The sequence below is a fragment of the Anabrus simplex genome, chromosome 1, assembly GCF_040414725.1.
Source record: "Anabrus simplex isolate iqAnaSimp1 chromosome 1, ASM4041472v1, whole genome shotgun sequence".
Taxonomy (NCBI): domain Eukaryota; kingdom Metazoa; phylum Arthropoda; class Insecta; order Orthoptera; family Tettigoniidae; genus Anabrus; species Anabrus simplex.
The window spans coordinates 1,633,684,142-1,633,695,564 of NC_090265.1; the positions used below are offsets into that span (position 1 = coordinate 1,633,684,142).

The following is an 11,423-nucleotide window of genomic DNA, read 5'->3' on the forward strand; positions in this document are numbered from 1 at the left end:
ATAGCCATTCAATTTTTGTTTGTAGGTCTAATAAAAATTTGTATTATTAAGCCTATTCCTCTTAAATTCAGAATCAATGGTCTGGATTTGTTCCATGATTTGGTTTTATTTTGCCTGTCGGAAGGTTTTTGCTGCTTGTTTCCACACAACTTTGTAATGGCTGAATTTATCTTCTGTTTTATCTGCACATTTCTTGTTTAGTTTCTACTGTGTTATTCCAGAAATCCATCCATGTCTCAGTTTTTATTTCTTAATATAATTTCTTATTTAAGGAAACTGTCAAGAGACAAAAAGCTGTGTGCAAATTCAAGGAGCCAGATAAAGTTGAGTTGAAACCAAGAGCAGAATTCAACAAGGAAGTTGTCTATCACCACTTCTCTTCATTGTTATAATGGATGAAGAAATAAAAACAGTAAAAAGGAAGGATGAGACAATAAATGCACTTGTACTTTCTGATGTTATGCTCTGGGGTGAAACAGAAGCAGAAGTTCAAGCTAAATCTTTGACAGGAAAAATTTGAAAGAATGGAAATGATCATCAACCGAACTAAAACTGTTGGTTTTGTGGTGATTTGAAATTCTGAAGCAGCCCACCTACAAGTGCAAAATGAGGTAGTTATTAATAATAACTTTAAATACTTAGGGAGCTTGTTTCTTCTGACAATACCATAAACCAAGAAATAGACAATAGGATACAAGCTGCATCAGAATTCTACCACTCCATTCGTCAGCTACTTTGGGATGACGCATTTCCCCAAGCCTCCAACATCACACTGTACAGGACATACCTTTTACCAATTTTAACATACGGACTGAAAGGAGCAACTTCGACTGGACCTGCAAAAAGTCTCCTACAGGCCACTGAAATGAATTTCCTTCATTCCTGTCTCGAGAAGACAAGGAATGAGAATATCTAGCAAAAAATTGGATTGGACAGGAGTCTGTTGGAAAACTTAGAATTAAACATTTACAATCGTATGGACATACGAGAAGGACACGCTACGTGCAGCGAATGAAGAATCTTGACTGTTTATTAATTTGAGATGGTCAGCCTTCTCTTGAATAAGAGGTCCACTTAAAGGTATACCTTTCTAGTGCTCCCTGGTAAACCATATAAGGACTTAATCATCCCTAGTGCAAGTGTTTGGTGAGTTTTGTGTCTCAGCTTTTTTGGATGATGATGATGATGTACAAAATTGTTCAAATCCTGGCGAAACACTACACTTTACAGTTAATACCTACGGCACTAATGCTCACAATGTCTGCTCAAACTGACACAATAACAGCTGTCAACTGAATCAGTGCCTGCACATATAGCACAGGCATTTTATGACACATCATGCAGACATTCAGTGGTCCTAAAAATAGCAACACCGGGCGAGTTGGCCGTGCGTGTAGAGGCGCGCGGCTGTGAGCTTGCATCCGGGAGATAGTAGGTTCGAATCCCACTATCGGCAGCCCTGAAAATGGTTTTCCGTGGTTTCCCATTTTCACACCAGGCAAATGCTGGGGCTGTACCTTAATTAAGGCCACGGCCGCTTCCTTCCAACTCCTAGGCCTTTCCTGTCCCATCGTCGCCATAAGACCTATCTGTGTCGGTGCGACGTAAAGCCCCTAGCAAAAAAAAAAAAAAAAAATAGCAACAGGGTACTCACACCATTTCACTTCCATCTGTCAGCACTTGTATATAGCAGGCATGCCATTAAACCTTACAGTGAATTTTTAATTTATATTATAGGAAAGATTTTGGTTAATCGAAAAATCTTGAAACCTGATCAGGTTGTGGTCCCCAAGTAGTTTAGATTAATTGCACTGTACTGTATTATTTTTCTTTGCCCATTATCATTCAAGTTTCAAGCTTCAAATTCGTTCATAGAGGAAAAGAATGTTATATTTACTCATATTGGATTGTTTAACTTAATAAATGAAAACCATAAAATGTTATTTATTAATGTAGATTGTTGCTTTTGTACAATTTAGGATGTAGCATAATATGTTTTACTGTGTTTTTTGCAGGTACGACGCAGTATTCGTCATTATTTTCTGGGATCCAGAACTCGCAAGATATTTTATGATACCTTGACATTTCTGACAACTCGTATAGTCATGGCATACATCACTTTTCCATTCATTCTGCTAGAGTTCTGGCCTTGTATCCTCCTGTATTGGTAAGTGTAAGATGGAAACAGTTGAAATACTTAATATCATAACAAAGTTAGATCTATGTAAGTCAACTGTCTCTTATCATTCTGGAATGTTAGGAAATATCCATGTTAACTTCTCAGAAGTTTATTTTGAAGACATTTGTGCTTAAACTATGATATGCTTGTGTAAAATTTGTTCTGCATTGTAAGATACATTCAGTATCTATTTAAGTCTTCTGATTTCTGTGAATTAACCATGAATGTTTAGTCTTCACCACTGATTTTTTTTTCTTTTTTTCTTAAATTTACTGCAATGAACTGATTTTGTTCAACCATCATCAATAACTTGACTCTCAGAATAGGAACACAAATGTTTATGGGGCCTCAGCTGAGTTGAAATAGCTTCCATTTATGAGGGAACTTGCTGGATGTGCTGACAACAAATGTTATGAAACGTCCAAGGGGAGTGATGAATGCAAACAAATGAATAGGTGTGAAGTACAACACTTTATGATCTGCTACTCCTGAAGCAAGGCTTATAAAGCGGGGCATGCACCACTAAAGGTTACAGCTTTAGATTGTTAAACTGTGTACCTGTAAGCTATGAGGCATTTAAATGTCAAGAGACCCTGTGTACTAAGGGTGCTAACAACATGCAAAATTTTGAAAGCAAGCTTTGGAAATGAGTTGACTGAAATACCATACTGGCCAGAATATAAGATTTTTTATTTGTTTTTTAAATATTAATGCTATTTGTTTGGGGGTGTCGACCCATGTGGATCTTTTGCCCCTACTGGCACCATGTTGTATGAACCTGCGTGTAATTAGAATGGCGGTAGTGTGGAATGTTGTGTGTGAGGAAAGGAAGATTAAGGACGTCACAAACACCCAGTCCCCAGGCCAGGGATATTAATCATTACAATTAAAAAACCCTAACCCGGCCAGGAATCAAACCCGGGGCCACCGGGTGACAGGCGGATGCATTGCCCCCTACACCACGGGGCCAGACCAGAACATAAGATAGCCTCACACATGAGACGACCCTGAATTTTTTATGGTATTTACAAGAAAAATTAAATAACTGACCTAATTAAAATATATTCAATCTGTGCTATTACTAAGATAATTTATTTTAATATAAAATGTTGTGAATTTTCATGTTTTATTGTGCGATGTGGGTAGGTGACCAATTTATGGGTGTAATCTGCCAGTATGCATTGAGCAGTAGTAGTGCATGCAATGTCATAAACAGTACCAAATGCCTTATCATTTGTTTACATCAGCCTGAGTTATGGGAACTTTTAACTCTTGTTCCACCTCCAGTGCCTTCATTCTAATAACTTTACGACTAACTCAGATAACTCGGTTTCATATTTCCTGCAGCAGTTCAGTAACAAACCTGGAAGGTTTTTAAACTTTCCTGTCTGGGTTCCTCTGAATGCTTTTCTTGATGTGTCGGTATTCTGTAACTTTTCTTTGTCTTTCCATCGGTGTTACACTCGTAAACACCAAACATTTTTTTCTCCTTCCTGTACATTATTCTTAAAGAAAATACGTTTTGCCTCTTGCAAAGCCTACAATAAGGTTTATGCAAAATTGGATGCAGTGATGCCAAGCCTGGCAACAATAAATCACTAGCCGTAATTGGAAAATATAGTTGAAACTCAAGAAATATTTGTACTATAAATTTTAACATAAAAACAATAGTATTGTATTTGAGCCAGTGTGGTAATGTAAAAGATTTACCAACTTATGTCTACAGTATAGAAAAATGAGTAATGCTTCACAGCTATCAATTCATGATAAACTGCTGGGATAGGATCATAGTCTGTTAGCTCAGTCTATTGATGGTAGTGTTCCACACTCACAAGAAAGAAACAGCAGAAATATTTTTAACATCAGAAAGGGCTCAAAGACCAGAACACATGAGAAAGGAAGGCCACAAGGCCTGAACAGCCCCTTTGAAGAGACTTGGATAATGGACTGACTAAAGTGATCCTATGCAGTCATAAAAATAGTAGTAGTACGAAGCATGTTTTTTAAGTAAGGTCCGTTTTGTTGTAGACACTAGTAGTTCATGTGCATATCGCAACGAGCATATGCATCATGTACCGGCATGCCTCAGGAATAACTGTGCTCAGTTTCAACTCTGTAGCTAACCTGTATGGTTCTGTTTTTTGCTTTCAAAATGTTTAAGACTATCAACTCGCCCGCCGCGTATGATGTTCAGTCAGTGATACGCTTTTTGTCAGCAAGGAACCTGTCAGCTGCAGAAATTCATTGACAGATTTGCGAAGTGTACGGTGATACTGTTATGAGTGGAAGCAAAGTGCAGAAGTGAGTACGACAATTCAAAGATGGCCGTGATGTCTATGATGAGGACCGCTCCGGTCGCCCTTCTTTGATTACAGATGATTTGGTGGCTTCAGTTGAAGCAAAGATTCGTGAGAACAGATGTTTCACAATAACAGGTCTCTCAAACGAATTTTTTTTGACGTGTCAAGATCAGTGCTTTACAACATTGTTTCTGAACACCTAAAGTTTAGGAAACTGTGCTCCCGCTGGGTCCCAAAACTCCTAACAGAGGACCACAAAAACCAAAGATTTGAGTGTGTGATGAAGTTGTTGACTCGTTATGACAAAGAAGGTGACGGCTTCTTGAGTCAGATCGTAACTGGAGACGAAACATGGGTTTCGCATATCACGCCCGAATGGAGACACACACACTCACCTATAATGGTGAAGGCCAAACAGACTCTGTCCCCGCACAAAATCATGGCGTCGGTGTTTTGGGATAGGCATGGTGTTTTGTTGGTCAACTTCATGCAACGAGGAACCACTATCAATGCAGAAGCATACTTCCAAACCCTGAGAAAGCTACGCAGAGCGATTCAAAACAAAAGACACGGCATGCTGACAAAGGGAATTGTCCTTCTCCATGACAATGCAAGATCTCACACTGCAGGTCAGACCCGCAATTTATTGGACAGTTTTGGCTGGGAAGTTTTAGACCACCCTACCTACAGTCCTGATCTTGCGCCGAGCGATTACCATCTGTTCCTCCACCTCAAACATCACCTCAGTGGCAACGATTACAATGATGACGACGATGTGAAAACGGCAGTGCACTCTTGGTTATCGGAGCAGGCGGTAAGTTTCTATGAAGAGGGTGTTTTAAAATTGGTTATGAGGTATGATAAGTGTTTGAACAAACTTGGCAACTATGTCGAAAGATAGAGTGAAGTATGTACTTTCTGAAAATAAATTTACTTTTTTGAAATAACCTTTCGTTGTGTACTTATTTTCAAACGGACCTTACTTAAACACGCCTCGCAATAGTAGTAAAAACCTTGTTAATTTGAAGACATTGGGACGCAAAAATTGACTTCGAATTACGCGATTTCGAATTACTCGCCAACTCTTTAATTCAGAAATGCCAACCTTTGCCATGTCACAGAATATTTTAAAACCCGTTACTGCATGCAGTTAACCTTGATTCACAGTTTAAACCTTTCAAATGCTATGGGGGAAAAAAAAAAAAACCTATTTTGAAAATGTATCCGACAAGGTGCATCTACAGTATTCAAATAATGCACTTGGACAACTAGCTGGCAAACATAACCTCATGCAATGAAAGAAAGAAAGAACGAAAGAAAGAAAAGCATGATTCAAAGACGAGGAGAAATCTATGCTGGCTCCTCTGTGCAAGTGCTTTATTCATTAGATTACTGTCCTGTATGCATTTTAGATGCCTTGTACTTCCACGGAAAGTAACTGATGTCCTTAAAACATCGCGGCTTATAGAACTTTCCTATGACGAGGGGAGAAAGTCTCTCGCTTCCGGCTGCATTGCAACACAGTACAGTGACTTTATCCTTGTACAATTTCCTGCCATGGCACTTCTCTCGTAATTCAGGAATGCCAACCCTTGCTACGTCACAAGGTATTCTATGACCTTTTAATGCATGCAATCGTCTTGATTCACAGTTTAAACCTTTCAAATGCCATGGAAAAAACTATTTCCAAATTGTATCCAACAAGGTGCATTTACATTATTCAAATAATACACTTGGATAAAACTGTGGCAAACGGAACCTCACGCAAGGAAAGAGAAAAAATAAATGATTCAACGTTGAGGACAAATTATGCTGGCTCCCCTGTGCAACTGCTTTATTTTTTTGGATTACTGTATTGTTTGCTTTGTACTTGCATGGAAACTGCCAGACACCCTTAAAACATCGTGGCTTATCAAACTTTCCTGTGAAGGGGAGGAAGTATTTCATTTCCATGTGGATTGCAACACAGTACAACAACCCCCACCCTTGTATGATTTTCCGCCTGATGCTTCTCTCCTTTAAAACCATAAATCCATTTGGGCTTGGCATTAAAAAGGAACAATGCAGTTTCATTGCATTGACAATACTGTTTGGTGCATATGAATTGATTATATGAACCACGCTTTTTTTGACAAGTTATTCAAAGATATAAACTTCATTTTTGTTTCTGTATTGAACTGAGATCACAGAGATAAGATTTTTAAGGTTCAACCTCCTCAATGTTGGCGGATTGTTTCTCCGCACACTGCCTGCTACCGGTACGTGATATGGCGTTCCTTAAAACACTGAATACAAAGAATTAAGATTTCACTCGAACTTAGCAAATATGAAGCACATTGTATGAAGGTAATCCAAAAAAATAAGGTCTCCTATTTTTTTTTTTAACACACAGACCTGTATTATTTCTACAATGGTTCACATCATTTTACAGCTTGAACATTTAGCTATTTTACTACATAAACACCATTTCGGTCGCTGCATATTTGTAGACATTGTAACAGTTTTTGTATGCCCATGTCATACCAGCTTGCCGCCATGCTGTTCAGGAAGTTGTGAGCGGCGCTTCGGGAAACCTCGGGAACCAAAGTGCAGAGATCATCCAGGGTGATCCGCTGGTCTTCACACATGATTTGCTCAACCTTCACGACTGTCTCGATGGAAATTGACGGTCTTCCGCTCCTTTGTTCGTTCGTCATGAATTTCAGTCCAACCAGCTGCAAATTCTCTACACCACTTACGAACGTTTTTGACATCCAAGCACGGCTCCCCATACACTTCCGTCAATTGGCGATGGATTTCAATTGGTCTAGTACCTTTTGCGCTCAAAACCGAATAACTGCGTGCACTTCGCACTTGGCGGTAACATCCAACGGGAGCTCCATTCTCAACGGCTGCCAAGCCAAGACTGAGTGCCTCAGCGTGGCGTGCGCATTTTTATATGCGAGCGCGGGAAACTCTTCACAATATTGTGACCAACAGCCACACGAACAGATTTCTGTATTTATAAAAAAATGGACTACATTATTTTTGGGATTACTCTCGTAGACACATTGAAGTGAGCGAAAGTGCTAAAAGTAGCCCTGCACGTTCTGGAAGACACATTCTGTCATGGGACACGGAGAAATTTTGAATTTAAATTACTGTGTAAAATCCTATTTTAAAAAATATATAAAGGCAGTTTTGAATTAAGTCCCAATTTTGGTAGTGGGACCAACATTGTTCTTCGAATTACGAACTATCCGTATTTCGAATTAAACTATTTAAATAACATGCAAAACTGTACCTCATGTTTCTGGGAGTGAGAGCTTCTTCGAATTTGGCGGGATTTTGAATTAACAGATTTCGATTATCGAGGTTCTACTGTGGTGGTGGTGGTGGTGGTGGTGGTGGTAGTTCATATAGCTCTTAATATTTTCCAGTTTGAGTCTGAATGATATACTGTAACTTCATGTTGTTCATAACAAATTACCTAAGTTTGTTTTCTGTTTGCGTGTATTAGGATATCATAATCTATGGAGCTTTTAAGAGATTGGCTCTGGCAGTTCTGGAGTGACAGGGTGAATGCCTGCTCAGCCAATCCATCTATCTTTGTTTCTCGGTCAACCACCCTCTGTTGCTGGTGTTTGTCTATTTATTATAATGTCTTATTTTACATGGCGGGACTCTGGCTAGGAAGCCTGCTGTTCTGTCTGACCATACATTCACCTGCGTTTGAAATATGAAGTTATTTTACTTACAATTAAACTAGATTTTTATAACTACATTGATCTTGTAGCTAATTTGTTTTAACTTGGTTTACTAAACCTACCTTATTTACTATCATGTTAATTTACAGCTTAATTGTTACACACCGTATATATCTACTGTATTCTATTCCAGTCAGCTGCATTGCTTCTTAAAGTGCTATTACATTTGACATGCTCCTAATTTCAGCAGGTAGGGCATTCCAGGTGTGGCTTGTGGAGACAATGAATGGCCAGCCTTTTTTCCTTCAGGGTTTGTCCTGTGTTTGTAGAATTTTACCAATTGTATCATTTTTACGTTATGTCTCTTTTCCTGTCTTTGTCCAGCTTTCTTCTTATCTTACACTTCTCGCAACACAACTGAAAATCTGTCCGAATACCCCTCAGTGAATGTTAAAGCCTGTCGTCCTGATGAGAAGAAATGGATGTGGAATTGCTGGGATTGGTGAGGAGAAAGCCTGTCTGTTTAAATGCAGCAGTGAATGGAGATGTCAAGACAGTCCTTATCTTTTTGTGTTTTCACGTTTGTCCTTGTCTCCTTATTCTGTTGCTCCTACTTCCCACACTGTCCTGTTGTAAGTAATGGAAAGGACCCATTCAGTTCCTTTTCTTTTGTCATGTGTTCCTAGTCTTTTTACCACCTGTAATCATCTGTTTCTCTTCTTGTGTTTATCTGGCTTTCTTCTTATCGTACACTTTCCCCATCAAGACTGAAGATCTGTCAAAATGGTCCCTCAGAGTGAGTTGAAGTCGCCCTTCTGACGAAGCTGGAAAGCAGAAATTAGCTCACTAGGTACTGAAAAGAAATGGATGTAGAAGAACTGGAATGGATGAGAGGGGAGCCAGTCTATTTGAAGATAGCAGTATATGAAGTTGTGGAGATAGTCCTTATCCTTTTGTCTTTTCTATTTCTCCCTCTTTCCACATGGACCTGTCTTTGTGTTTTTCCTCTTATTGTGTCCCTTTCATTATTCTTATCTTTTTATTTGACCTGACATTGTGTTTATCCTACATTGTGTTCTTTTCATATTTCTAAATAAACAAATAAACTGACACTGCTGCAACTTCGTGCTTAATTGATTAATTCATTACAATTTTTTATGTGAACATAAATTAAATTTGTGAAATGTTACAGGATATATGTTACTTATTATTTATTTTTGTTTTAGGCACATGTACCTGTGGCTTCACGTTCTTGGAATCTTGGCCATGTTCCTTCTGCCGCTGATATTTCCCCCAGGCAAGAAAATGGTCATCGCCAATGGCGTGGCAGCTGGAAAACTTGACTGATTAGTTATATATGCCTTTTAATATAGACAAAGTATATATTAGGGAATTCGTTTTATCTGCCACAGCAGTACTGTTATATAGGGAACTGCTTTAAGAAAATTTTATGGTATTTTATGACTGCGGAATTTTTACTGTACTGTACATACTTGTGTAATTTTTTATACATTTACCATGATTTTGGATGATTTATTAATGCATTCCTGTCCTGTTCCAGGTTTTAAAATTATAAAAAAAGAATTCTTCATTGAGAAAATTCTGGTACAAACATGTTCATGGTTTTACAGCCAGATTGACAAAACAGTCTGTCCCTACTTGTGTGCTGTACACTATTACATCCATAAATGTTCATCACTGTCAAGGGATTCTTGAAATGGCTACAACATCCAGCTTTTAACTATTACTACTTGCTATAATTTTGCTTGAAGTCTATTCTTTAAAAACTTGCTTTGAATTAGCAACATGCTACTTGGCTTCATTAGGTGTTTTTGGAACACAAATTTGTTCACTTTATATAAAGTTAAATCTCATAGTGTGTAATGCTTGTATGCCATTGCTTGTGAAGTTACTCCTATCCTCTAATGTTGATATGTTGAAATCTGATTACTTTCAAAACGAAGTTTATAAGCAGTTTTTGAATTTTCTAAAAAATTTGTTTACTCTAAAAGGGAAATAGATCATAGCAGTGAACTGGTCATCTGTAAATAATCATTAAGTTATAAACATTTTGGTTGTCTTAAAATAGAACAGTTGTTTACTCTGGAAGAGAAATTGATCATAACAGTAAACTAGCCAAGAAAGGTTAGGAAAAATAGCAAAGAAAAACAACTTGGGCAGGAATGCAATAGATATACAGTGAAACTTCTCAGTAGTGGATATCTTTGGGGATTTACAAAATGTCCATTATTGGGAAGTGTCTGCTATTACAAGTAATGAAAATCATTTTATTTTCCATATTGAAAGAATCTCATTAATAATATAAGAGAATTTATTGGACTCCAACTAAAAATGTTAACATCCTGTAATGTATTGAATAGGTTGGAGTCCAATAAATTCTCTTATATTATTATTAAGTGTCTGCTGTTTGAAAAATCTAAAATGGATAGTGAATCGGGCATAAGTATGTTATTTACCCTAGCTGTAACAACCATTCAAACGTAACTATCTGTTGCCAATCCTAATCTTTTTGAAAATGCCCTTTCATTGACCTGATTTTCATTGCCAACATAAGCTTTAAAATAGTTTCTTGATTCTTCAACATTTCACTAATTTGTGTTTATCCTATGCCAAAGTAAGCAGCTATCTTATGTACACTTAGTTTCTCTTTCTCATTCACTTTTTATCACTTCAGTTTTGTCTTCAAATGTTCAGCTCATTTTGTTTCAAAACATTTTAGAAAGCAAATTATTTTAAGATCTTGAATGTGGAGGTCTCACAAAGAAAACTGATGCCACTTATAACAAACATATGAACAAATTGCTCTGATCTGGGGAGTTGAAAAATGGGCAGCTGATAATTAACAAAAAAAAAAAAAAAAAAATGCCAACGCTCGCAAAGGAGACTGAAAGGGTGGGGTAGAGCTCTGTCCTTGCAACTGGCAATAAACAAACCTCTACTCCTGCTACACCTACACTCTTCAGTTAAGGGTCTGCTGAAAAATGTTCTCACAATGCTTGCCCTTGTACATTAGTGATATACAGTACGCAGGGGTCTACAGTGTGGAATTGATCCAATTCGATTTCAGTTTCTCAAAATTACTTAAAGTTGTCTGTTATGCAGGAAAATGTATCCAATAATATTTATTTTATTGTGTCCTCATCCATTATTGAGAATATCTGCTATTGAGAAGCAATTTTTCTATGTATTTCTGCTGCAGAAGTTTGCTGGGTTTGGTATAAGATTTATCTGTTACCT

General features: G+C 37.7%; 1 protein-coding gene across 2 annotated transcripts in view; it reads left to right on the top strand.

Annotated features, from left to right (window-relative positions):
• The window catches only part of oys (oysgedart), a 119,197-nt gene extending 107,993 nt beyond the window's left edge, over nt 1-11,204 (top strand). The window contains exons 10-12 of one of the 2 annotated variants that reach the window (XR_011017622.1): nt 2,016-2,167; nt 9,392-10,224; nt 10,255-11,204. Coding sequence is in view for 1 of the 2 variants with exons in the window: in XM_067138321.2 (XP_066994422.2) it covers nt 2,016-2,167; nt 9,392-9,512 (273 nt within the window). In the remaining variant the exon portion in view is untranslated. Of the gene's footprint in view, nt 1-2,015; nt 2,168-9,391 lie in introns of both variants that reach the window. The other variant, XM_067138321.2, reaches the window with a different exon arrangement.
• Nucleotides 11,205-11,423: the final 219 nt, after the last annotated feature.